The 26392-nt window shown below is 50.6% G+C and overlaps 10 protein-coding genes across 10 annotated transcripts; 6 read left to right on the plus strand and 4 right to left on the minus strand.

Annotated features, from left to right (window-relative positions):
• Positions 1–658: 658 nt before the first annotated feature.
• N7509_013232 (uncharacterized protein) lies at positions 659–3550 on the plus strand (the record flags this gene model as incomplete). Its single annotated transcript, XM_056637869.1, has 1 exon — positions 659–3550. The coding sequence occupies one exon, from the start codon at positions 659–661 to the stop codon at positions 3548–3550; it is 2892 nt and encodes a 963-aa protein (XP_056481376.1).
• Positions 3551–4181: 631 nt separating this feature from the next.
• Positions 4182–5937, plus strand: N7509_013233 (putative mRNA processing protein (Mss51); the record flags this gene model as incomplete). Its single annotated transcript, XM_056637870.1, has 4 exons — positions 4182–5070; positions 5182–5333; positions 5375–5841; positions 5907–5937. The coding sequence occupies 4 exons, from the start codon at positions 4182–4184 to the stop codon at positions 5935–5937; spliced, it is 1539 nt and encodes a 512-aa protein (XP_056481377.1).
• Positions 5938–7043: 1106 nt separating this feature from the next.
• N7509_013234 (uncharacterized protein) lies at positions 7044–7457 on the minus strand (the record flags this gene model as incomplete). Its single annotated transcript, XM_056637871.1, has 1 exon — positions 7044–7457. The coding sequence occupies one exon, from the start codon at positions 7455–7457 to the stop codon at positions 7044–7046; it is 414 nt and encodes a 137-aa protein (XP_056481378.1).
• A 693-nt stretch (positions 7458–8150) lies between these two features.
• Positions 8151–9340, minus strand: N7509_013235 (uncharacterized protein; the record flags this gene model as incomplete). Its single annotated transcript, XM_056637872.1, has 3 exons — positions 8151–8637; positions 8760–8861; positions 8967–9340. 3 exons carry the CDS (start codon positions 9338–9340, stop codon positions 8151–8153), a joined length of 963 nt encoding a protein of 320 aa, XP_056481379.1.
• Positions 9341–12141: 2801 nt separating this feature from the next.
• N7509_013236 (putative Ras family GTPase (Rab4b)) lies at positions 12142–13399 on the plus strand (the record flags this gene model as incomplete). Its single annotated transcript, XM_056637873.1, has 4 exons — positions 12142–12201; positions 12287–12351; positions 12412–12446; positions 12519–13399. 4 exons carry the CDS (start codon positions 12142–12144, stop codon positions 13397–13399), a joined length of 1041 nt encoding a protein of 346 aa, XP_056481380.1.
• A 516-nt stretch (positions 13400–13915) lies between these two features.
• N7509_013237 (NAD(P)-dependent alcohol dehydrogenase) lies at positions 13916–15234 on the minus strand (the record flags this gene model as incomplete). The annotated part of the gene is made up of 3 exons (XM_056637874.1): positions 13916–14731; positions 14949–15071; positions 15211–15234. The coding sequence occupies 3 exons, from the start codon at positions 15232–15234 to the stop codon at positions 13916–13918; spliced, it is 963 nt and encodes a 320-aa protein (XP_056481381.1).
• Positions 15235–16047: 813 nt separating this feature from the next.
• N7509_013238 (FAD-binding oxidoreductase) lies at positions 16048–18150 on the plus strand (the record flags this gene model as incomplete). Its single annotated transcript, XM_056637875.1, has 4 exons — positions 16048–16315; positions 16450–17724; positions 17810–17985; positions 18058–18150. 4 exons carry the CDS (start codon positions 16048–16050, stop codon positions 18148–18150), a joined length of 1812 nt encoding a protein of 603 aa, XP_056481382.1.
• Positions 18151–18198: 48 nt separating this feature from the next.
• Positions 18199–21230, minus strand: N7509_013239 (Het-C domain-containing protein; the record flags this gene model as incomplete). Its single annotated transcript, XM_056637876.1, has 3 exons — positions 18199–18436; positions 18496–20808; positions 20899–21230. The coding sequence occupies 3 exons, from the start codon at positions 21228–21230 to the stop codon at positions 18199–18201; spliced, it is 2883 nt and encodes a 960-aa protein (XP_056481383.1).
• A 1114-nt stretch (positions 21231–22344) lies between these two features.
• On the plus strand, positions 22345–23661 carry N7509_013240 (uncharacterized protein; the record flags this gene model as incomplete). The annotated part of the gene is given in 3 exon segments (XM_056637877.1): positions 22345–22445; positions 22457–23289; positions 23303–23661. The coding sequence occupies 3 exon segments, from the start codon at positions 22345–22347 to the stop codon at positions 23659–23661; spliced, it is 1293 nt and encodes a 430-aa protein (XP_056481384.1).
• Positions 23662–24176: 515 nt separating this feature from the next.
• N7509_013241 (Clr5 domain-containing protein) lies at positions 24177–26191 on the plus strand (the record flags this gene model as incomplete). The annotated part of the gene is made up of 2 exons (XM_056637878.1): positions 24177–24292; positions 24391–26191. The coding sequence occupies 2 exons, from the start codon at positions 24177–24179 to the stop codon at positions 26189–26191; spliced, it is 1917 nt and encodes a 638-aa protein (XP_056481385.1).
• Between the last annotated feature and the right edge of the window lie 201 nt (positions 26192–26392).

The raw sequence follows: 26392 nt of genomic DNA on the forward strand, positions 1-26392 counted from the left end.
CTTGTCCCACGGTTGCCAAGCGGGGCAGTGCCAGAGAACAAAAGATATACCCAGAGTACAGTAGAGTATACAGTAGATGATTACGCTACTGTGTTTATAGAATAGTACCAGTAGTGAATGCATAAATCAGACTTGCTTTAATTCAAGTTATTATCGTGAAACATTGCCAATCCAGCCAGTTAGCAGAGCAGAGCAGAGCAGAGCAGAGCAGAGCAGAGCAGAGCAGAGCAGAGTAGAGCAGAGTAGAGCAGAGTAGAACAGAACAGGCAGAACCATGGCAGTAAACAATAATATTATAGAAATACTAACATCTAGCATTATCGAATAATTCTGACATTCTGGTTAAAATAATCTGAAAAATCTTAGCAGAAACTTCTCTGTCGAGCTGTCACAAAAAAAGGGCACTTGGATCACCGGTCCTGCAGGTCTCACCTCACACAGTGGCAACTCGCAAGTTTGGAATTTCTTTCTTCGATCCCGACTGCGGTTCATCCTCCAATTTCTCCCTTTTCCTTCTTTGCTCGGAGTTCAGGGGGCTTCCCCTCTTCTCTTTTTCTCCTGTCCCCTTGAATCGCAGAGCATTCACTCGTTCAGCTCTCGATTCCACCACTACTCCAGCCCCTGTCTCTGTCCCCATGCGACCAAGACTCTGAACGCCATGTCGGACGATCAGCCCCGCAGAAGTCGGCGATCCTCCATCTCCGAGCATATTCAGCGCGTCTTTAATGTGGATCGACTGGATAAGGTAAATGAACTCCATCCTTTCTCCCCTGCATTTGCATTTGACCTTGTGTTAACCTGCCCGAAGAAACGCGCGAGCGATGGCTTTCAGGCGGATCAGGCGAGGAACGCTGCCTTGGTACCCAAGTCCGAAATCACCATCGGCTTCGACGTCGGTGCTGGTGCCGGCAGCACTATCGCTGGCGAAACCATGCCCAGTTCTTTGACACATTCCTCTCGGAATTCTCGCCTGCCATCCGTCAGTACGCCGGGTTCAAGTCCCCCAGTGCATCCAGTGCGGGTTCAAGATGAAGACCCCAAACAACCGGCTTCAGATATGAGTACCCCTAATGCTAATACCAATACCAACACTACCAACAATGCGAGTACCGCCGACATAGATCTCATCTGCAGATCTCCAACCTGGGAGAAAGACGTCAATCGCAAAGAACGACGCGCCACCAAGCGACTCGAGGCAGAGCGCAAAGAGCTCGAAAAGCGCCTCTCTCATCTTGAAGAGGCCCAATTCAAATTAGATCAAGGCATCTACGACAGAAATTCTCGCCGCTTGACGAAAAAGCAACCTCTAGGCAGCTCAACCCGCTCATCAAGTGCCAATACCGAAAGACCCAGATCATCAAGCTTCACCTCACTTTTCTCCTCCAAGCGACGATCTCGATCGCGAGCGAGTTCAATGACTGGCAGTGATAGGGAATCGCGTAGCTCGATCGAGAATGGACCTCCAACACTCCCCTTAACGCTGCCTGAACAGTTCGGTACTGCCGTCTCTCGTGAACTCGCAACCCGCCACGGAACAAGTCTGGTACCGTCGCATCAGATGCCTCGGACGCTGCACCACACTACGGCCAAGTCAGATGATCTTCGTGAGAACTGGAAGGTGGCTGAAGAATGGAAGGAAAAGAATGGAGGCACGGAGCCAAAGAACACTGTGACATCGAGAAGGGCATCATTCAGATCAAAATTCACAAGGTCGGATAAGCATGCTCCCAATGGATCCTCCACTGGCTATCCCCCCAGTAAGGCTATGGCTACACCTCATCCAACTACCCATGCACATTCGCAGGCGACGGAACTATCTGCAGATCTCGACCGCGATTCTTTCACCGCAGCACTTCGAGTCGAGAGAAACGCGCCAGGCGTGGCAAGCAGAAACCACAACGTATCAATTCCTAATGGTTCCCTTCCTCCGCGGAATCAGAGCCCGAGAAATACTGCACAGCTTGAAGCTTGCCCACCAGCTTCAGTCATAGCGGCCCGTCAAGCAAACAACGCGCTACGTACTCCCCCAGAGAACTCTCCCACTCAAACTAGCCCTAAGGCTTTCCATGGCTCGACAGCGATAGCCGCATCAACACCGGGGAATTTCCCAAAGAAAGGCCGAGTCGATAGTAGTCCAAAGACCTACAAGTCCTCTCCTCTGGCCCTGAATCCCTTCACAAACAAAGATGTCGATCAAAAGAAGGAGCGGTCTTCAAAATCTGCAACACAGCCCGCTGGTCATGGTCATGGCAATACGACGCCGTCTCGTCTCCCCGAGGGACAAGGACAAGGACAAGGACAAGGACAAGGACAGAGAGAACAAGGTCGTTTGAATACGAATGGCTTCAAGAAATCAAGCCCACCAACCCACCCAGTGGCGGACCATTTGGTCACTGCCAAAATGCAAGCTCCTGCCACTTCCCAGCACCAACGCCCAGCAAGTGAAAAGTCAAAAGAGAACCGGCCTACGAGTGTAGTCTCACCCGATCCGAAAGCCGAACATATGCAAAGAGAGGCAAATATGTCCCCTCTAATGGTTCCGCCACTGAAACATTCTGGCAGACGGTCCACGATCATCACGCCGGGGAGCCTGAAGTCAAACAACGAGGCACAGGGGGCACCAATCGTCGTGGCAGAGACACAGGAGGCATCGGCACTGGCACCGACACCAGCACTCGATCAAGTGAACTCGAAGACTGATTCCACACGCCGGGTCTACCAACTCACGGACGGAGGTCCAGGCAATACCTCTATGCAAAGCATACACCGACCGGGACATAGTCGAACATCATCGCATTCATCATACGGGGGATCGAGCTACGACACAGCAGATGAGGAAGTTCTGGATATATCCAAAGCTCATACAAAAATGAAACCTCAGCCCTCGTCACCTCAGACCTCGCCTTCTGAAGCCGCCAAGGCCCAAGCTCAAGCATCCAACTTCCAAGCTCCAAAGTCCCCCAACACAAACCCACCCATGAGTACTCAATTGCAAGATACCGGAACAAATGGAATAACCAACTCAAACGTCCATTTCCCCATTCCCAGGACAAATCCAAATCCACCCCTCGTCCCGGACGGTCCAATCGCAATGATGAGATCAAATCTAGTCCAACGCACAAAAAAGCCACTAAAGGACCAAGTCCTCGCAAAACTATTCGTCATCTGCTGCTCTTGCAAATACTGGCATGACATGCCGTCGGAGATATACGCCCGACTAGCATGTCCAGAGCGCCTCCCATCCGAGTCTCGTCTCGTTCGCACGTTTTCTCGCAAAAGTTCTTCGCGGCGGAACTCGATTTTCTCTTCTTCTTCAGATCCGTCGGGCAGGGGACTACCGAGTCAATTAAGGGTGCAAAATCCTTTGAATAAGGGTACTGGCGGTGGTGGTGCTGAGAATTGTAGTCCCGAGAAGCTAAATGGAAATGACAATGGAAATGGCGCTTCTGCGTTGGTGCCTGTTCAATGCAATTGGTGTGGACATGGTATGACCAGGGCTTGTTGCCAGGGGTGGACTACTCTTGTCCAAATGCGCGACAGACATCACTAAGAAAAGCGAAGCAAAACAAAGCAGATTGATACGATACTTCCACGATACTTTAATCAGATACACACAGCACAAACTCACGTCCCTCATGAGCATTAGCTAATATTCACGACGACACGGATAAATGATCATGGCTAACTTGAACGCTTACCTTACCTACCCTCCTGTACTTTCTCTGCGTCTTTTTCCTATCAAATTCACCATGCACTTCAGAATTGACTTCATATTTACATTTTTTCCTCATAAATTGCGCACACTTATATGGAAACGCATATCGACCTACCTAGGTAGATACTCATTCACTGCCTCTTAAGTGGAATTGTTGCACTACTTACACGCTGGGAGTATATATAGTTCATATGCTTAGCACTGCAATTATACATAGGCTTTTCTCGGTTTCTACATTTTGCCTTTATCGAGAATTATCATTTAATCTAGTTAATCAAAATCCTTACAATTGGCGCAGCTCTTCACAATTCCCCAGATCTGCACAGTAGCCAGTAGTTTTCTAAAATGAAATCCGATCAAACCACCTACTCTCCACATCAAGTCACGTGAACTCGGGCCTCAAGGAAAAACGGCCGGGATCAACCACATGCTTTAGCTCTACCTGCCCCATCACCACCAATTCGCAATGGCAACAGGCTACACCTGTGCCCAGTGCCTTCAGGTACTCCGCAAAGGCGTGCGGGTATCAACCCATACGCCCGCTCGCCTCCAAAGCCTAGCCCACGTCCGCCGAAGATGCGCCATCAGCCCATCGTGGACTCGCAGCTTTGGCTCGGAGCGCAACAACCGCCCACTCGGCGGAAACACCTCTGAGCAGCTCAAGGGTAGCGTTACGGCAAAGTCTCAATCTCAATCTCCTACCACCCTGTCGCAGAAAGCCTCCGCCTCAACCTCCACCGGCCCCTCCGTCGACACGCGAGCCTTGCTAAAACCCGACAATCTATTCCACTCCTTCTCGAACTCGCCCTCGCCAGCAATTCGCCAGCGAGCCGCATTCATCAAACAAAATGCTTTCTGCCCTCACCCAGACCATGCACAAACCCGTGCCCCCGTCTCGCCTCACGATCCCGAATCGCGAAAGACTCAGACTGTGGACGCAACTGCCGGTGGAAGCAGTTTACCCCCAGCTCACTCGCACTTCGAGTGCCCGGACTGCGGTGTACCGGTCTACTGCTCCGAGGGACACTGGATGGATGACTTCGAAGCTCATCTGGAGATTTGTGACACGCTTCGACAAATCAATGAGGACGATCATGATCTTCAGTCTGGTCGCTTCTTCCCGGAATTCAATTACCCCGGTGTTCAGGATGATAATTTCGTGGTTAACATGACTAATTGGGATACCCTCATGTATACTCGGGAATTTGACGCTGTTAATGATGATCGCTCTATGCGTCAGGTTACGCGCATGCTTACTTACCCGCAGACTATTGCTAGTGTTTTGCATGAGCTTAGTCCGTACAGTATTCGGGGGAAGGATCGTTTGACGCCTGAGGGGTTGAAGAGTGTTTCTGGTATGTTCATTGAGCCCAGCCCAGTTCATGGATAAAAGAGAAGAGAAGGGAATTGAATTGTACACACTTCACCAATTCAAGAACCCACCCGCTAACATACCCTCCTCCCAGCCCTCCGCTACTCCCTCCACCCACCCCGAACCGGCGAAGACATCGACCTAAAAGGCCTCCGCCTCAAAGCCCCCCCCAGTCCGAATCTTCATCCTCGGCGCACGAGCCGAATCCTCCCTCCCGCGCGACGTCTGGCTACAACTCCAATACATGTTCCCGCGCTCACTAATCCACCTCGTCTTCATCGGACCAGAGAGCATGTCAAACCGAGACGCAGAATTCCCTCTCTCCCGAACGAACGCCCGAAAACCCATTCGGCGGTATCGTCGAGGATCGTCTCGGCGGCCAGATGAAGATAACTACCTACGTCGATTACTTCCACACTATGTATCAGGCGCAGTATTTCCAGCCCTTCGATCCTTATCTTGATGTCTTTATGCTGTTCCATCCTGGTCTTGGACACCCTGCCAGTTCGCATGAGTGGGAGGAGACGCTGCCTCAGTTACTTGAGACGAAGGTTCCTATTCTTTGTACCGGTTATACGCAGTGGGATATGGAGAGAGATATCAAGTGGGTGGGTGAGAAGTGTAAGGGCGAGTTTGATATGTTGCTTGAACCTGGGGAGAATATTTTTAGAAGTTTGAGGTGGGATTTGAATGATATGGATCCTCATGATATTTCGTGCGGAAATTGGGGATTGTGGGGATTCCGTGGGAAGAGGTACGTTATTGTTCTCCTTTACCCGGTGGAAATTGTGGCGGTGGCTAACATGATATTTCATTTAGATACGAGGCTGCGATGAGTGACAAGGAGTAAGAAAGGGATCCTACACAGAGACAGATGCGCTCTACTCAACGGTGTAGGATAGGATATCAAGCGCCGCGCCCTTTCTTTTCTTCTCTTTTTTTCTGTACTATATTTGTTTTCTTGTTCTCCTGCCAGTGATTTGGGGAATATGTAGTAGATAGAATTTCCTTTCCTACCCAAGTTTCAAGTTACTTATGTCCTCTCCTCTCTCCCCTACGGTGTTCAAGTTGTTACTTCAAATTGTTAGACATCATATTCATATTCAGCACTGGCGTCCAATGATATTTTTTCATGGTTAGGGTCTCCACAGTATTGCAGGATTATGTACACACTGTACGATGCACGTTCTCGTACAGCCTTATACAGCCTCGAATAACGGACTCGGAAGGTGATCTTCAGATCAGTGGAGATGGATGTGATGTATCAATTCAACAAGCTGAGCTTAATGTTACTACGAGTGGTGATACATATATGACGTACTTTCTCAGTGTCGCAGATATAAACCCTACAGCTCTGCCCAGAGTACGAGTGAATCAGATATCAAACAGAACCAATTCAATATAAAAAATTAAGGATAAATTAAGCAATACCAAGTTCCTGAACGGAACAGAAAAATGTGGATTGTTGAGAAGATAAGGTAGATAGTAGAAGGGTATTGGCATCAAAAAGGGGTGGGTCGGAGAACACATCAAAGAGAATATTAGAATATTCACGTGGTCATCGAGCTTCGGAAAAAAAAAGCGTATGTGAAAAAGAATATGTATGGAGGAAAGAAAATAGAAGAGCCGGGACCGTGAAGAAAGTAAAGGTGATCAAATCAGAAAATAAAAAGTCGGCCCGGCCAGGGAGAAATGAAGTTCGGTTCAACAAAAACATGGGAGAATTTGATATGTGTGGTGGGTGTGGACAAGACAATCAAGGATGATTATTGCCGTTCTGAATTGAACAGCACCCCAGTTGTCCATTCCATCCAGTCTGGGATCTTCAAGATCCGCGATCACGATCGCGATCCATTTGCGCGTCACGTACTTCCATTCCATCCAGGATTAATTGGAATCCCAATGCGACTCAATGCGACTCAACACCGAGCCAACACCAAGCGAAGCTCATAGTATTTAAACCATCAGCAAACCAGCAACAGCCAACACACCAGCCATAGCGCCCGAAACCTGCAGCGAGGCAGCACCGCTAGCAGGAGCAGAAGTCGAAGCAGGCGCAGCACCAGTCTCGGTGTTAGGCTTAACGGGAACAGCAGTAGACTTGACCAGGGGAGTCGAGGAGCTAGGAGCGCGACTGAAGCTGACACTAGCGCTCGAGGAGAGAGGGGTGCTAGTAGGCGTGGGAGTGCTGGTCGAGCTGGGGGTCACGGTTGAAGTGGGAGTTGGGGTGGGAGTCACGTAGCCCGAGTGAACTAGGGTGAGGGTTTGGGTGACGCAGGAAGGAGTTGCGGCTGCGGGTGCGGCCTCTGCGGCGATGGCGATGGGGGCCAGGGCTGTGGCCAGCAGGAGGAGGGACTTTGCGAAGTGCATTGTGTTGGTTGTGTTTGTTGTGGGGTTTAGATTGGAGAGATGTTGGGTATAGATTGGAGGATTGGTTTCGTAGAGATTAAATGTAAAGAGTGAATGGAGCTGGAAAAGAATGCGACAGCCCGTGTCTGGGTGAAACGAATGGCACTGCTTCGAAAAGTCAGGAGAGTTGTGTGAGAGAAGAGAAGAGGTCTAACGCGGGAAATGATGGGACGTGGGAAATGAAGGCCCAAAGATTAGGGGTGGAACATCTTACCTGTTTGGGTTTAGTTTGATACGTAACCGCGCGACGGGCGGAATGTGAAGTTGGTTATAGTGGAGTTTAATTACAGAGTAGATTAATGATTACGGAGTAATTATTGCAGGAATTAGAATAATAGAATGTATTAAGCAATGCTCAAGCTATGTATATAGAGTCGAGGCATTGTTCAGCATCGTCAAGCATCGGGGTATCTAAAAAATACAGACATCCAACCCAGTCATGTCAAGTCAAGTCAAGTCATATCGTTGCCGCCAGCAATCTTGGCATGCCCTAGCAAAGCAGCCAAGAGCAATGAACAAGCCTAGTGAAGAAAGAGAAGCAAATATTTTTACTCTTCAGAAAAGAAACAGCAATGAAAAGCGCGCTCATGCGCTCTCGAGGCCGAAGCCGAGGTGTCGAGTCGAGTCAAGACGAGTCGAATCGAATCGAGTCGTTTAGATCATCGAAACAGTAGCAGCCACAACGGCAAAAGTCAACCAGTATCCACTCGCGTGCATAAGGGTCATAACCACGGGCGAAGCCCCCGACGAACTCGAAGTCCCATCATCCGCAGTAGTTCCGTTGGCAAGAGTACCGTTAATATAAATCTTCTCGGTACCGTTGACAGTCACAACGCGCGCGTTGGTAGTGTTCTTCGGCTCGGTGCCGTTGAAGAGGGACTCATAGTAGGTGCTGTTGTTGTTATCGTCGCATCCGCACTCCTGTTTTTCCTGGCACAGGCAGACCACGGGGATGGTGTCGTTGTGGTTGCTGGTGTGGTTGACGTAGTGGTATGGGTGTGAGTAGGGATACGCGTAGGCACCGTATAGCCAGACTCCTGGGAAGAAGGCTAGTGCTGCTACGGGTAGGAGGAATGGGGTTATTCCTAGAGGTGAGGCTCGACCGGCTGAGTAGGGAGTGCGTGCGCCGCCGGCATAGTATCTGCGGGGGTATGTTAGCTTCTGGTGGCGTTCTTCATATGGGTATGGTGTAGATGGATGAGGGGGGCAGGGAGTCCGGATCCGGGACTATGTAAAGACCACGGTCAGGATGAGGGAGAGTACCCTGCGTGTGAGGGAGGAGAGCCAGAGCCACGAGAACCACCACGAGAGCCGCCTTGAGAGGAAGTTGAACCGGAGGAATGGCCACCACTAGAATGACCGACGCTGTTGTGTGAATGGAAATGGGAATGGGAATGGGAATGGGGATCGGACGAGCCATAAGACGAGCCATAAGACGAGCCATAAGAATAAGAATCGGATGAACCGTACCTTCCACCGCCATAGGACGGAGAGACGCCCGAGCCACCGCTGGAAGAGCCGCCTCGATTGCTGCCAGAACTGGTACTGCCAGTGCTTCCCCTGCTGCCACCGCTGCCACTGGAACCACTGGAACCACCGGAGCTGCTACCTGATCGACCACCACTGCTGCCACCAGAGCTGGAACTAGAGCTGGAACTGGAACTGGAGCCACCGCGACTACCACCTCCTCCTCCTCCGCCGCCGCGTCGCTTTTCTAGATCGATGTATTCATGGTCGGCTGGGAGAATAGTATCACGTAGACTGATGTCGAAGCGGGGAATCGACAAGGAAGTGACACCGGTGGAGCCGAGTAGGAGGAGCGAGGTTGCCCAGGCTAACTTCATGATGTAAACAGTAGGTGTGTACGGAGTAGAACTCGTAAGAAGTTGAAGTTGAAGTTGAAGTTGAAGTTGAATGGATGCGACAGTAGTCGAAAGTGAGTGTAGATAGATACAGGGACTAGTTAGGTGCAGAGAGGAAAAAGCAAGTTCTTTAAAAAAGAAAGCGAAAGGATGACGAGAAAGGGTTCGGCACAGCCCCGGTGGACCAGGGACCCTGAACTTACTGGAACTTTACCCTGAACGAAAACGAGCGGAACCTATTACACTCTCCCGCCGCCACTTGAAGGAGCTTGAGTGGGTTCATACGAGTCAGACTTCCAGAATACTACCCTTTCCAGAGTTTGGGCGTCAGAATGACTTCATGTGAGGGTGCCTTAGGTAGTGCCCTAGGTGGCTATGACGGCCCCCAAACAGTACCAGTACATATGTGCGAGGGTCCTCGGAGAAAGAATCACGGAGCGGAGTGGAGAGTGGCGTACTAGTATATACGAGTAGAGTGAATGGGTCCATAGGATGTACAGTATATACGAGTATGATAGGAGTACCCTAGGGTACTTCTGCTTATCCACATCCACTAATCCTTTGAGAAAAGTGCCCAGCAAGGCGCAGTTGGCACTCACAGCCTCATAGCTTATTTATTACTAACAGAGTGACCATTGATTAACGTAATCCACGGCCGAGCTGCGCACACGGTCGGCCTGCGCACCCCATCGAAAATCGCGTCTTCCAGCCACTCTGCCTAGTTCAATTACCCACCATGCCACCAATTCGCACTGAATCTTCGCAGAAATCGGCCAATCAAGAGGGCAGGATCTTATTAGCCCTATCCGATATCAAAAATGAACGTATCATATCTCTTCGCGCAGCAGCAAGGCTATATGATATACCCGAATCAACACTCCGCAGTCGCGCAAAGGGTATATCATCACGCGTCGATATACGCCCAAACGGCTATAAATTGACCCAACTTGAAGAGGATTCGCTTACTGAATGGATACTCTCTATGGATTCGCGTGGAGCAGCCCCTAGGCCCTCTACTGTACGAGAGATGGCCGATATTCTTCTTGCAGCGCGTGGAACAACCCCCCCATTGACTGTTGGTGTTAATTGGGCGTCAACCTTTGTTAAACGACGCGATGAGCTTCGAACACGCTTCTCGCGACGATATGACTATCAGCGTGCTCTTAACGAGGATCCAAAGGCTATACGAGAGTGGTTTTTGATGGTACAACGTACGATTGAGGAGAACGGTATCCAACCGGAGGATATCTATAACTTTGATGAAACTGGCTTCGCAATGGGCCTTATATCAGCACAGAAGGTAGTAACGCGAGCAGAATACTACGGTCGGCGATCAATCCTACAGCCAGGAAATCGTGAATGGGTTACTGCGATTGAAACGATATGCGCTGATGGCTATTCGCTACCGCCGTGTATTATCTTTAAAGGCCAGGTTTATATTGCTGGTTGGTTTGAATCAAATCTCCCTAGGGATTGGCGAATTGAGGTTTCGAATAACGGCTGGACTACTGATGAGATCGGCCTACGTTGGCTACAAAAGATCTTTATTCCATACACTAATTCGCGCGTACGAGGGCGATTTCGTCTCTTGATCCTCGACGGACATGGTAGCCACCTTACACCTCAATTCGATCAAATCTGCTCTGAAAACGATATTATACCACTCTGTATGCCTTCACATTCATCGCATCTTCTACAACCGCTTGATGTTGGGTGTTTTGCTGTTTTAAAGCGTGCGTACGGTCGATTTGTGAGCGATTTAGCCCGAACTGGCTATAATCATATCGACAAGCTTGATTTTCTAGCAGATTATCCTCGCGCACGACTAGAAGCTTTCCAGCTAAATATCGTACAAAGCAGCTTTGCAGCTTCTGGTATAGTACCAGTTAATGCAGAAAGGGTACTTTCTAAGCTTAATATCTCTATCCGAACACCTACACCACCAAGCAGCAGACCAAACAGCAGATCTAGCCAATTCACACCAAAAACACCTAGAACAGCGATTCAGCTAGAAAAGCAAGCTTCTATGCTTAAAGAGCTATTAAACCAGCGATCACACAGCCCGCCTACACCATCAAAAATCATGCTTGATCAGATTATCAAGGGCCACTGTATAGCGCTACACAACACTGCGCTACTAGCAAAGGAGAACTCCAATCTACGCGCAGCGAATGAAAAGAAACGTCAAAAGCGCACTCGATCGACTAGGCAGATTACTCATGAGGGGGGCCTATCGATCGAAGAGGGCCTACAGCTAGCTCAGCAGCCAATTCAGCCGGTAGAAGCTAATGAGGTGGTATCGCATGAACAGGGTAATTTGCCTACTCAGCAGGATCAGCCACGCAGGAGGGCTCTGCCTACCTGTAGTGGATGTGGAGGAAAAGGCCACAAGATTAATCAATGTAAAAAACGCTAGATTAGTATTAATTAATGTGTTTCGGTTGCGATATTCTGTTTTAAAACTATATCATAGGGGTGGGTGCGCAGGCCGACCGTGTGCGCAGCTCGGCCGTGGATTACGTTATATTATTATATTATTTTATTATTTTATTATTCTATCCTATATTTTATGCCTTGGATAATTATTCGAGTAATGCTCTAACTTATACTACTAGCTATAGTAAATACTAAATACTAAACAGTTGTACTATTAGAAACTAGTAGTAGTAGTCTGAGGCAGTCCCAATACTGCAATACTGAGAGGGTACGAAGATAAGGACGTGCACTGCCTCGGGATCTTTTGTCTCTCCTCGACTTTGACTTCCTCTTCATCCACCGCAGCAATGCGTCCTCGAGGTCTGTCTACATCCTCCTCGGTCTCCTCCGTTCCTGACCAGGATCAGGTATGTACACTCTTGCGCCTTGTGCCCTCCTATCCGCTTCCCCCGGCCCCCCTAATGCCCCCGCTCCGCGCTGATCATCCTCCAGGAACTGGGGAGCATGTACGATTACCTCGCCAAAGTCATTCTACTCGGTCCCAGTGGTGCCGGCAAGTACGTTACACAAATGGATCCATTCTCTGCCATGCACATTTGCTAACTTCCGATTCACAGATCCTGTGTACTACACCGATTCGTCAAGAATGAATGTAAGCACCCCGGGCCCCCGCCATTCCATTCTATCCCATCCCCATCGCTAACATATTGCCTCCACGTTCCAGGGCGCATCCTCTCCTCACAAACCATCGGAGTCGAATTCGCTTCTAGAATAGTCAAGCTAGGCACCGGCTCCAGACGAAGACGAATCAAGCTCCAACTCTGGGATACCGCCGGCACCGAACGATTCCGATCAGTCTCCCGATCCTATTACCGCGGTGCTGCGGGCGCTATTCTCATCTACGATGTATCCTCCTACGCCTCCTTCGCCGCCTTACCGACTTTCCTCATGGATGCTCGCGCCCTCGCCTCACCGAACCTTACCGTCCTATTAGCCGGTAACAAGGCCGACCTCGCCGACACAAACGCAAACAACTCAGACTTCCCGGACGAAATGCGCCCGCCGCCAACTCCGTCCAGTACGACCTCAAGCAAGCAGTCCTCTATGCCCTTCGATATAGGCTTCGGCGGAGGGTCGAGCTCGATTCGCTCAACGAGTCAGATCAACGCTGGGACAAGATTGACTGCTACTTTTGCTGAGGGGAGAGACGTTAGCAGTGAGGATACGTCGCGGTGGGCGGCTCAGTCTAATATTCCCGTGGCGGTGGAGGTCTCTGCTTTAACGGGGGAGGGTGTTGAGGAGATATTTCAGCGGCTGGCGCGCATTATCTTGACTAAGATTGAATTGGGGGAGATTGATCCTGATGATCCCCAGAGTGGTATTCAATATGGTGATGGTGGGTTGTTTGGTCATGGGACGAGTGATGCGTCGAGTATTCGGAGCAGGGCTACTCTGGATGATAATGCTTTGCCTCTTCATCGGACGTCGCGGCGGCGAGGGAAGGGGCCTACGCAGGGGCAGGGCTGGATGGGTGGGATGAGAGAATGGGAGGATGTCTTTCGTCTGGGTGGTTCATCGTCGCGGAGAAATCAGGGCTGTTGCTAGATGCGATGCGATGCGTTGTGATGCGATCCACCCCATATGTTTCTTTGGTTGAAACTGTGCTGCACTGCATTGCTTTGCGTTGTTGTTTTCTTTTCTTTTCCTTTTTTGGTCTCTTCCTTTCCTTCGGACTTGTCTTTCGTTGAATATTCCTGCACGATACCCCCCTATTTTGCACTTTCGTTCATTATTGTTCTGCAGATACGTCGTCATATTACCCTAGTCTCTAAGAGGGTGGAATTGTTTTAGTTTAGTTACTTTACTCGAGGATTGGTTGGGTTTGAGTTCTGACTCGACTCTTTTTCCTTATTATTATTCATATCATTTCAATGTTTTTGTTCTCTTCTCTCGCTTCCAACCGATTCCCAAACACAACTAGTTCATCAATCAAATTCTAGACACCATCCCATCCCCATTTTTGGATTCACGCAAAACACCATATAAACCCATCATCATAGACGACATTATCAAAAGGACCCGCTCGCAGCAAAGCAACAAACTCAACAGCCCTTCCCATATTTACTCCGCAATACCAGCAATCAAAGTCTTAATCCCCTTACCAGCCTTAACCTCCTTAAAAGCCTGCTCAGCCTCCTCGAACTTCACAGTCCCAGTAATCAACTTCTTAACATCAACCTTCCCACTCGCAACAAGTCCAACAGCAAGCTTATAATCACCACTGCCGTAGCGGAAACTTCCCTTGAGAGTAAGTTCCTTAGAACAGGCCGCCATAATCGGGAACTGGATCTCGCTGCGCCCCATTCCACCCTGAACATACGTGCCTCCATTACGAAGGACGTGAATACCGGTGTGAACGGAAGGTTCGGCACCAGAGGCATCGATAGCAACGTCCGCGCCAGCACCGAGGTTATTCTCTTTCTTCATACGCTCCGCATTCTCGATAGCGGAAACTTTACCCGGCATGAAGGTAGATGTGGTAGCGTAATTCTTAGCAAAATCAAGCCGACTCTGCTGAATATCAACAGCGATAACAGTTGAAGCCCCAAACGCAGTCGCAACAGCACAACAAAGTAATCCAACCGGACCAGCGCCAAATACAACAACGCTCTGACCCGGGCTAACGGAAGCCTGACGAACAATATGAACAGCAACACTAAGCGGTTCCATAAGAGCGCCTTCTTGCAGCGACAGCGCCTCGGGAAGTTTGTAGCAGAAATCTTCAGGGAGGGTGTAGTACTTGGCTAAGGTGCCGTCGTAGGGGGCGTTGCTGCGAAAGCCATGTTTTCGCAGAGATTGTATTTGCCGGATTTGCAGGGTTCGCAGCGTCGGCAGGCGATTCCGGGTTCCATTGCGACTCGGTCGCCGACCTTCAGGCTTGTTACGGATGAGCCGACTTTTGTGATTATTCCTGCCGATTCGTGGCCTAGGACCATTGGTTCTTTGACGATGAAGGAGCCAATTGAGCCGTGTTCCCAGTAGTGGACCTATAGAGGGGGTTAGCTTTGGCTTTGGCTTTGGAAAGGGACTTTCCAAGGAATGAAGAACCACCGGCGATATGGGCCGGGAATACTGGTGTTATGGGTATACGTACATCGCTGCCGCAAATACCGGTGTAGCGGACGTTGATGATGACATCGTGGGGTTTCTTGAGCTCGGGAATGGGGCGGTCTTCGAACTTGACTTGGTGAATGCCCTCTAGGACGAAGGAGAGGTTCTGTTGGTTCAATTGAGCTGTTAGTCCGGGTGATCTGTACGAGTATGGTGTTGTATATTTTTCCGGGAAAGGAGGAGAGATGGGACAGCGGGGCAAATCTGAGATAGCCCCGCGCTTTGCATAGCAGTACTATTCATACCTTGGCAGTGGCAGCTGAAGTCATGGTGAATATGGAGGGGAGGAGAATCTTAGGAAGAGGAGGATATAGAATATGGAATTAAGAGAAGAAAAACCAAAGGAAAAAAGCGAGGAGTCAGGTGGTATATAAACCGGCAAAATGTGTGAAATGAATTGAACCGAGCTGTAGCTCCCCGCAGTATTAGTACTACTACTACGTAGTGTTAGTAACTCACAGTCGGGCGACCTTCCCCCGGTGGATCCAATTGGGATTTTAACCGCAGGGGGGCTCTTTACCCGATTTTTGCCTTTTGCCTGGGGGTACAAGTATTGTATTGTCGGTAATATCGGCCGAGTGTGGAGCTGCAGAGAGAGAAAAAGAGACTGACATCTGGTACGGACTCGGAACTGCCAAATAGTCTGACCGGTAGAGAATGAGATCATACCTGCTAGTTAGTAACTGCAGAGAACTGACTGTAGTTACCACTATGGAGTAGTACAGTACTTCACTACGAGTATACTGGTGTTAAGACATATTATGACAGTACAATTAGCCTATATCAATAGACCCAGAAAGATCCATTTAGTAACCCAATCCTAGACTTATATCTAGTAAACTAATCTATCTATATCTAATTATATCGAATATCTAATGACTAACTGATCAACTATAAACCTACTACTGTAGGTTAGTTACAATGTGCCATCGCTTCCCCGAAGCACGCCAGGCCATTCCATGATAATAGTCCGTGCTCCGCTCCGCCAAGACCCGGAGCTTCTCCTCTTCCTCACTTCTTCTCCTCACCTCACCTCTCTCCTCCTCTCCTCCACAAGCTCCGTTGCAGCCATACTCCCAATGATGGCTCGCACAAATACCCCCGCCCTTCGAGGCGTCCTCCGCAACCTTCGCGCCCGCCCTCTTACATTCCCGCAACAGAGACTGTTCGGCGCATCATCCCGCTGCTTAGCCAACGACAAGGACAAGCAGTCGCAACAGCCCTCCTTCAAAAGCCAGCTCTACGAGAGCACCCAGCAACGTCTCAAGCGCGAGAGAGCCGAACAAGAGCGTTTCGCGCAATATCAGCAGACCCAATCTCCCGGCAGTCGCTATGCCGCCTTGATGTTCGGTAAGTCGAAAACCCTCCGTCGACTTTTTGAAGTTCAAAAAAACCCTCCGCGAACTGCGATTGGAATTGAATTGAGTCGAAACTGAATTGAATTGAATCGAATCAATTAACTAACACTCCACTTCCCTTTCCAGCACTGGTCTTCTTCTCAACAGGCGCATACTACCTAGGTTCTCTAAAACCCGCCTCCCTCCCATCATCCTCAACAACAACACTCCAAGACCTCGAATCCCCCAGACACAACGTCACCCCCTCAAATCTCCAGGCAGCATGGGTAGACTTTGTCGAAATCCTCGGCAAAGAAAACGTTTCTACAAACGCAGGCGATTTAGAATCCCACTCCGGCTCAGACTGGTCCTCCTACTCCGCCAAAGAAAATGAAAAGCCCTTCCTAATCCTCTACCCCTCCACCACCGAGGAAGTATCCCGCTGCATGAAGATCTGTCACGCCCGTCTTATCCCGGTCACGCCTTACTCGGGCGGCACCAGTCTCGAGGGCCATTTCGCGTCTACTAGGGGCGGCGTCTGTATTGATTTCCGACGCATGGATCAAATTATTTCCCTACATAAGCGCGATTTGGACGTTGTTGTTCAACCGGCGCTTGGGTGGGAGGATTTGAATGAGGAACTTGCTAAGGATGGGCTCTTCTTTCCGCCTGATCCGGGTCCGGGCGCTATGATTGGTGGCATGGTTGGTACCGGGTGTAGTGGGACGAATGCGTATCGGTATGGGACGATGCGCGAGTGGGTTCTTAGTTTGACGGTTGTCCTTGCTGACGGAACTGTTATTAAGACGAGACAGCGTCCGCGCAAGTCGAGTGCTGGATATGATTTGACGAGGCTTTTTATTGGTTCTGAGGGAACGCTTGGTCTTGTTACCGAGGCTACGCTGAAATTGACTGTTAAGCCGCAGAGCACGAATGTCGCTGTTGCGTCGTTTGGAAGTATCGCCAACGCGGCTGAGTGCGTTACTAGTGTTGTTGAGGCGGGGATTCCAGTTGCTGGCGTGGAAATTCTGGACGATGTTCAGATGAAGTGTATCAATGCTAGTCAGAGTACTAGTCGGCAGTGGAAGGAGTCGCCGACTATCTTTTTCAAGTTTACTGGTACACCCGCCGCGGTGAAGGAGCAGATTGGCATGGTGCAGAAACTTGCGAATAAGGCTTCTGGAAAATCGTTCGAATTTGCCAAGGGTGAGGAGGAAATGACTGAACTTTGGAGTGCCAGGAAGCAGGCTCTGTGGAGTGTTATGGCTATGCGACGTGGTGCTGATGATCATGTTTGGACGACGGATGTCGCGGTGCCGATGAGTAAGTTGCCGGATATCATTGAGGCGACCAAGGCCGATATGACTGAGAGTGGTCTTTTGGCTGGTATTTGTGGCCATGTTGGTGATGGGAACTTTCACGGTAAGTTTTCCAGGATGGCAGCAGGCTTGCGTTGCAATGCGTTGCAATCCCTTTGATGGTGTGATTCTGATTCTGACGTTTGCAGCTATCATCTTATTCAATGATGGCGAGAAGAAGGTTGCCGAGGGCGTCGTTCACCGCATGGTGAAACGTGCCGTGGAGATGGAGGGAACCGTGACAGGTGAACACGGCGTCGGTCTCGTTAAGCGGGATTATCTTGCCCATGAGCTGGGTGAGACTACGGTGGATGCCATGCGCCGGGTAAGTTTGAAAAAATCTCAAAAATCTACCTATCTCTACCTATTCACAAATGACGACTAACACAATCTTTAGTTAAAATTGGCCTATGATCCTCTCCGTCTGCTCAACTGCGACAAGGTCGTTCGAATTGAACAGCCTGCACCTGGCGAGATCAAGAAATGGTAATTTACACCAAAGAAAAAGCACATAAACCCGAATTGAAAACCTTCCCACTTAATCCGATCCCGAGCCAGAGCCACGGCGGTGATGGTGGTGACGGTGGTGACGCTTGCGAGAGTCGCTACGGCTACGAGAGCGAGAGCGAGAGCCACCGGATCCTCGAGGCCGACGCTCGACGACCTCGACGACCTCGACACCTCCACGGCCTCCGCCGTAGCTCTCTTGCTGGGACTGATAAGCGGGTCTTCCGTATTCATCGTTGCCGCGCTGACCATAGCCGGACGATGAATCCCTGTATTAAATTATATTAGCATCGGATTTTTCTATAATGTCAATACATATGACACTTACTGCTCATATCCTCCACGGCTGTAGGAACTCTGCTGCACAGACTCATAGGTCGGCCGAGAGGATGAGTACTCATGGTGAGCCTCGGTACGCTGGTATTCGGTACGAGTACCTCCGTAAGTCTGACGGCTTTCCTCTTGGTAGTAGCTGCTGTTGCCAGATGGAGACTCGTGGTATTCCTCGCGGTGGTAGTTTTGAGGGGTGGGTTGGTAGTCGTTGCGACGGACTGGTTGCTCGTTGTAGGAGTCACGTCCAGAAGCGCCGTAGGAACCACCGCCAGAGCCACCATAAGAAGCTCCACCACCGCTGTAGGATGCTTCACCACCGCCATAGGAGGCACCGCCAGAGCCACCGTAAGAAGCACCGCCGCCATACGAAGCACCGCTAGAACCACCGTAGGACGGGGCCTCACTTTGATATCCACCAGTCTCCGGACGACGCGAAGAGTAATCATCACGACGGCTAGACTGCTGGCCATAAGAAGGAGTCTGGGTTTCACTTTGGTACTCAGAACTTCCATAGCGCGATGGAGCCTCGTGGTAAGATTGCTGCTCGTGACGCTCCTCACGTCTAGGAGACTGATGACGCTGGGGCTTGTGACGCTGGCGACGCTCCTCGTCACTATCGCCGGAGTCGTCCTTGCGAGGCTTGGGGCGATGGTGTCGTTCTTTCTTTTCGTCATCGCTGTCGTCCTTGTTTCTGCGCGGCTTAGGGCTGCTCTTTCGCTCATCCGAGCCACCTTCGAGAACCATGGAGCCTATTCCGCCCACCAGGCCACCGATCAGGCCACCAAGGGCACCGCCCCCGACGGCCTCGGAAGCAACCTTCTCCAGACCGGAATCGTTCTTGGATTGGCGGCCCTGGCCCTGGTTGTGGCCGCCGCCGCCGCCGCCAGATTGCTTCTTTCCAGGCAAGGTAATAGGTTTACCGCAGCCATGTCCGCAATCTTCAACGCCCTCTTTGTGGTTTCTGCCATGGAGAACGCCGTCTCGGCTCAATTGATCGCGAAGAGAGCCACGCTCTCTTTCGCTGTGCTCGCCCCACCATTTCTCCACCGTGGAGAACATGATTTGACGCATCTCGTTGGCGCCGTCGTCTCCATATTCGCGGAGAGCGGGGTGGTGGAAGACTCCATTGATGATTCTCGTCAGGGTTCGATCGACGTCGGCGTTCTCATCGTCCCAGCACTGCATCAGCTGGGGAACAGACCATTTCACCACGCTGGAGGCAATTCGGCCAGCGGGCTCGTTGAGAATGTTGGAGAAGTGGTCCTTAGAGAGCATGGAGTGGGTGGGGTTGGAAGAGGAATCGTCATTGAAGACGATGTGTTGCTGTTCCCGACTGCTCTGGATGACTTCCGAAGAGCCAGTTTCCAGCTCGGCCTTGACTTGTTTGATGATGGGGAGAACGTAGGGTGCCAGCACGGAGAAGACGAAGACGGTGATTTGATCCTGAACTTGTTCAATAAGGTCTGGGAGAACTGGGATTTTCTCAATGGCCTCGTTGATGCTCTTCAGCAGCTGGTCGTGCCATTCGAGAACAGGGTAGATTTGCTTCTGAACATTGTCAAGATAGCGAGTCCATTCCTCTGGTTCACGAGGGCTGATGTTTTGATTGTTCTGTCGCTGATCATCCGCCTTGGCCTTGAAGTCGTCCATTTTACCAGCTTCGTCATCGGTGTCGCCAATCAATCCGCTCGGAATCTTGCTAAGCAAATCCTGCAGGAGGCTAGGGCTATCACCCTCTGACTGAGAGATGACACCTTCCAAGTTTTGGAGTTCCGACTGCTTGGTCTTATCAGACAGCTCACCGAGCACGGAGTGGAAGAAGTCCACACCGCCGAAAGTACCGGTCACAATAGGATACACCGAGTTGCGAGCGCCACGAATCTGAACCTTGGTGTTACGACCCACATGGGGGAAGACGTCCCTTTCACCGAGCTCGAGCAGACTCAGTTCAGTGTAGTTTGAGTGCGCAGCATAGTCCTCCAGACAGTGCAGACCGGTACCCAGCAAGCGGAGAGCCTCGTGGAGATCTTCATCATTGCGAGAGCGAGCATAACGACGACCCAGCTGGATAGATTTGCCCAAAACGCGGCGAATCAGCTCGGCCGAGGTATCGATACCCATGTCCTCGGAGGCAATGTAGTTCTTCAAACCGGTGCGTTCGTCAATGGAAAGTTCGCGGCGTTCGTCGATTGGACCACGAAGGCGACGATCGTAGCGTCGGGCATCATCACCCTCAGCATATCCTTGGGGGGTTATCGATGTGTTCGGTGGGTTGGTAGCAGCCCAGTCGCTCGGTTGTGACTTCGAACTCGCGGGTGCCATAGCTGTAAGCAAGTTAGCCAACGTTTCTAGAGGGTAGACTGCCCAGAGGGCCGTTGATATGGAAACTTAAACATACCCAAAGCTCATGAAACCCAAGACCCAGATAAGAATCCGAATGGCCTCGGCACTGACGTACTTGACAGTGCCCACATCAACAGCCTGACTGTAGTCACGAAGCCAGTTACCAAAGTAAACACGCTTGACATCAAGCTTGCCGAACTTGCGGCCACCAGCAACACGGGCCAGGACGAGACTCAGAAGGGTATCTTCAATATCTCCATGACGCCAATTCTGACCTTCGATCTTGGACAAAGAAGCAATATTACCGGCACCAAAGGCATAAGCCTGGCCGGAGAAAGCAAGAAGAATGAGAAGGGAAAAGCCCCAGCTCGGTAGAGACAAACCCATGGTGTGGGGTTGATGGGGGCGATGAGGAGGCTCAAAAAAGATAAGGTCAAAGAGATGCAGAATGCAAGGAGGGGCAAGCTCTCAGGAGGTTAAAAAATGAGGAGCACAACATCCCGCTTGGTTGGTGGGGTTGGGCGTGTTGATGCGCGCTCTTGGCTGCTTGGCTTGGCGACAGCGCGGCCGGGGGGAAGGGGGGCTGTGCTTGGCGGGTTCCCATCAGCATCATGCAAGTGGAAATGTGGAAATGTGGAAATGTGGAAATTGCCATGTGTTCAACGCAAGGGAGAGTTGAGTTGATGTTGGGTTCAGCGTATGTGTATGTATATGCCTATAGTACATTATGTAGTGGTTTCATCTAGCCCTAGGATCAGGGGGCTGAAATGGATGGAATTGTAACATTGCCAGGGTCAATTGGGTCTGGAGAGGAGAGAACAGAGATAAGGATGATTAATTGGGTCTATAGGAATCAAAATGGAGTATGAGTATGGGTATGAGTATGAGTAGTAGATAAAGATGAGATGGAATGAATCCCAATGCAACGGTTGATTTCCCCCAAGTTCCTTCCCGCATGCGGCGGTGAGTCTCCCTCAACGAACTTCAGGAGAGCTCGGCCTATTCTTCCCCCAGAGATTTTTCTATCTTCTTTAGCCTTCCTTTCTTACACCCCTACCCACCCCCATTTACTCTGAACGTGTGACCCGTTGGCAGTAGTGCTTATTCGGACATGCGCCAGCGTAACCCAGACCACCTTCAGCTTCGTGATCTTTTTGCCCCCCCGCGCTTACGCCTTTGCCCCCGCTCCGTCTTGTCCGATACTTCAGCCCCCAGCGCCAGCACCGCCAGCACCACCACCAGCATTTGCACCCTCTAAATTGCTCTTTGTCTGCGCCCCCCCTACGATCGGAACATCTTTCCATTCCATTCCACTCCCATCTCCCAAAAAATCATGCGCAGTGCATCCCATTCTTAAGGCTTCTTTTGTCTCGTGAAGATCGCGGAGGAGATCGCCATGGCTCGTGTAGGCATTCCCTCTGCCCGCGAGCCGGCCTTTCCGGCAAGAAAGGGCAGTCGCCTGTCAACCGATTCAATAACGCGACCGCATTTGAAATTGAAGATGCGCACTTCTTCGAGAACATCGGGCATGGAGGATCAATGGACTGGTGACGCCGGGCAGGCCCCGTCACCCTTAGATGTAGATGCCTCACGCGAGTCCTCGTTTTTTCCAGAGTACTCCGATTATTCAAATTCGCCCGAATCAAAGAGACATGGAGGATCCATACGCTCCAGCAATCCCCGGGAAGGACGCCGATCGATACCGAGTCCGCATGGCATCCCGACTCATCCCATCTCATGTCATCCTCGGGGTTCAATGACTCCTCCGAGGGGCTGAGGAGCAAACCCATGAAACCAAAGGTTCACATCAAACCAATGCTTCGGAAAATGTCACGCGATGATGCGCCGTCCACTTCGATCGACCTGTCCCGATCCTCGACTGAGCAAGAGGGACTGGGCATCTACATGAACTTCGAAAGAGATCGCCGTCGCAGTGAATCTCTAACTGGCGTAACCTACCGCAGAACTCCTTCCGGCCTCCACCATAGGTCCACGAGCGGGACATCTCAGCTTTCTTCGGCGACCGGATCGAGTGGAGGTAAGCCAGCCGCGTCGCAATACGTTTATCCGATGCGCCCAACCCCGAGAGCATACACCCCACCATTGAGTCAATCGTACCAAACATCGCCCAGTGATAGCGACGGCGAGGATGATGGCTTAGAGGCGGAGTCTCGAACGGAGTCTCGAAACGGAGTCTCGGACACCTTCGGTGATGGAGACCCATCGTACACATCGTGCTTCCTCGGGGCCAATGCCTCGGCTCTCATTGCAGATCGAAGACGACTCCCTGACTCGTCTTTCTGGGATCTCGCAGACAAACATTTCGAGCCGACCATCATTTGGTTATTCCCGCGACAATGGAAGCACGTTGGATACGGCGTCTCCTACTTCTCGTCCGTCTCTCGATTTTGTTTTCCGGTCTCGGACGAGGACCAGCACCGACCCGGTCTCTCGGCAAGCCACGGTTCAGGCTGCCAGACAAGCCTTCGAGGCAAAGGAGGCTGCCAAAAACCGACGCCTCGAGAAACAGCAGATAAAGGCCGAAGAAAGGCAAACTCGACGCCGTGTGAAGCGTACACAGTCGGCGGGGCCGGGGCCGGTGCCTGAGTCACCGGCGTTTCAGTTGGGTGAAGAGGTCTCCGAGAAAACCGGGAACACGAATTCAAATGAGCGAGAGCCCCAGCCTAAGACTTCAAAGTCAGAGGGGCAGCCATCCGATTCATGGAAATCGCAATCCAAAAGCACGTGGGTGCTTTTCATGACTTGGCTTCGGACTCGAGTGTTCAAGTTTCGGCGAAAGCTGAAGAAGGTCAATTGATCTCACACATTTTTTTCCAAGTTATTGTTTGTCCATAGTTTACTCCGTACCATGAAGCGATCTTCCGTTCTTTTTTCTTGCTTTTGGGAGTCTACTCTTCTATTTTCATTTGGGCATACATGCAGCTGCACGTTGGAGGGTTTGATATTATTGGGAGTTTGGCAACGGCGTATTGATTTTTGGGCTGCCCCGCGCCTCATCACAAGGCAACGAATTCGAATTGGCGTTTTCTATTACCATCTTTTCAGTAATCCGAGAAACTAATCTCGAAAGTAGTCGAAAGCAGTCAAGGGATGAGTTTGTGCCATATTCCTGAGGCACACGAAAACCTCTGCCATGTGACGGCAGAATGTAAGCGGTGAGAGTTGCACCTCTGGCACCTCTGGCCTCCCATCTCCCCCCCATCCGCTACGGCGCACAGCAGCGACAACAACCGCCTGATAAGAGCTCCATCAGTTCGTGGATCTACACTTTTTCCCCAGGCACACCTCCACCCGGGGAGTGTCTCCTCAATCATGGTCTATGATTGGGCCGGTAAGCGGGACATCTGCTACCGCATGTACATCCAAGACAAAAAGGCACTGGAAGAGATCATGGAGTACATGCGAACCGCTTATCAGTTCGCACCAAGGTGAGTATCCCCATCCCCGCAGGGTACAGGGTACACTTATACTACTCTCCCTGGAACAGTGTCTTTGGAGCAAGCTGACCTTTGTATTCAATTCTTAGCAAACGCGCCTTCCAAACCCAATTCAAACGATGGGGGTTTCCTTCAAAGCAAAACCCAGCTCATAAAAATGCCCAGCTCGTCGCCCGCGTCAAGGAGCTATGGGAACATAACACGAATCAACGCGATATGCTCCGCATTCTCAACGAGGAGGGCTTTGAGATTAAAGAACGAGAGTTGATGCGCGTGCGCGCGAAGAATCGCTGGTTACTTCGTGTTCCTAATGGCATGAAATCGCAACTGCAAGCGCAAGCGCAATCGAACACGAACTCGAACACCACGGCCCAAGATGAAAATGCAAATGGAAATGCCCAGCAACAGGCGGAGGAGGATGAAGGCCTTCTCGCTTTACAACAGGAAGTGTACAAGCAAGATACGGACTTTGAAGGCGCCAATAACAACCTTGGGAATGGTACTCTACCACCATCCCAATCAGTAACGCCAATCATGGAAGACCCTTCGTCACCCAGAGTTTCAGCAGATGTCGTGGCCAAGCGCAAAGAACGCCTCGACCAGCTGAAATCAGAAAGTGCAGAACGATGGGCTTCGAGGAAACGACGGCGCCGAACGAGAGGGTGGGCAGGAATGCCAGCTGATCCACCGGGACCGCCTAGATTTCCATCCGAAACCACGATTGACGAGAGCAAACAATACCTCAATCTGGATAATGCCATGTATCGCCAAATACGGGATCATTTCCAAACGATTTGTGAAGAAGCGGGCTTTGTTAAAAAGACAGCTGCAGGCCCGGAAAGATGGCAAGCAGCTAAGGACAGATTGATTCAGGAGTCGCCGCATTTGCAGCAGGTTTTTAATGCCGAGCCTAACCAGCGTGATGCGAAGGCGTTGGCCCTGGATGTTGTTTGTACTGATGTGACGAAGCGCATGAGAACGCTTGAGCGACGGATGACGATTGCCGAGGCGAAAAATGCTCTGGGCATTAATCCGGAGGAAAGTCGGCAGATTCGAAACGCTTTTTATGATACACTTCGCGCGGATCATTTTACCAGCAAGCTCGAAGCTGGTGATGATCACTGGCAGGATTTGAAAACGCAGTGGATTCGGAGTTCGGCGTTACTTCAACGGATTCTTGAGCCTGGGCAAGCTGATCCGGGTCATATTATGAAACTCAAGGCTATGGAGGTTCTTTGTCGAGATGTGATGAAACGACTGCGTGATGATCAGACCAAGCGAGATCCGGCGCGGAAAAGGTCTACTCCTCGCAGTAATCGAAATCAGAACCAGAATCAGAATCCGGCTTCATCGAATGTCGCTGTCACCCCCCATTCCATGGGCAGCATGATTGACGACGGCATCAGTAATGGGATAAGTACACTCGCCTCACAAGCCCTCGCCAGCGCACCGATAACAGGCCATGATATTGGCGATATGCAAATCGACCCTTCTCTACTGCAAGCTGCAAATGACACATCATTCACGAATTCGCAACATCAACACGAGGCTGTTGGGGGAGGATTCGAATACATGGACCCCATAATCAACGCGAATCTGCTCAATACGCACATTTCGTTCGAAATAAGTCCACAGAGTCATTTACAGGGTCCTCCGCCCAAAAATTGGATGGAGAAACTGGCCACCAGGTCGATGGAGGAGCTCAGGCAGCTCATCTCGGCTAAATACCCCTACGCAATTGTCAGTAAGATCGAAGGCATGGATCGAGATGAGCATGGGATTGAACACTTTTTTCCTATTGAAGAGGATCCTGAGTTGGATTCTTATCTGGCTCATGTGGCTGGTAATGGTAGGAAGGCTTCTTTTAATCTGACCCTGGGACAAATTTGACCGCGGCTTTGCTGGTGTAACGTAACTAACTACCTGATATCTTTATCTCGATACATTAATACAATACCCCTACCCAATGAGAGAATAATTGAACCCTTAAAAGGCACCCTCCCTAGCTGTAGGAACTTTACCTCGCTTCAAAATAGACACATAGTATTACATTCGCGCATCAAACAATCCATTTATCAACACAAGTTTGAT

This window comes from Penicillium cosmopolitanum (assembly GCF_028827165.1).
Source record: "Penicillium cosmopolitanum strain IBT 29677 chromosome Unknown utg000012l:1.0-3308103.0:1.0-3310761.0, whole genome shotgun sequence".
NCBI lineage: Eukaryota > Fungi > Ascomycota > Eurotiomycetes > Eurotiales > Aspergillaceae > Penicillium > Penicillium cosmopolitanum.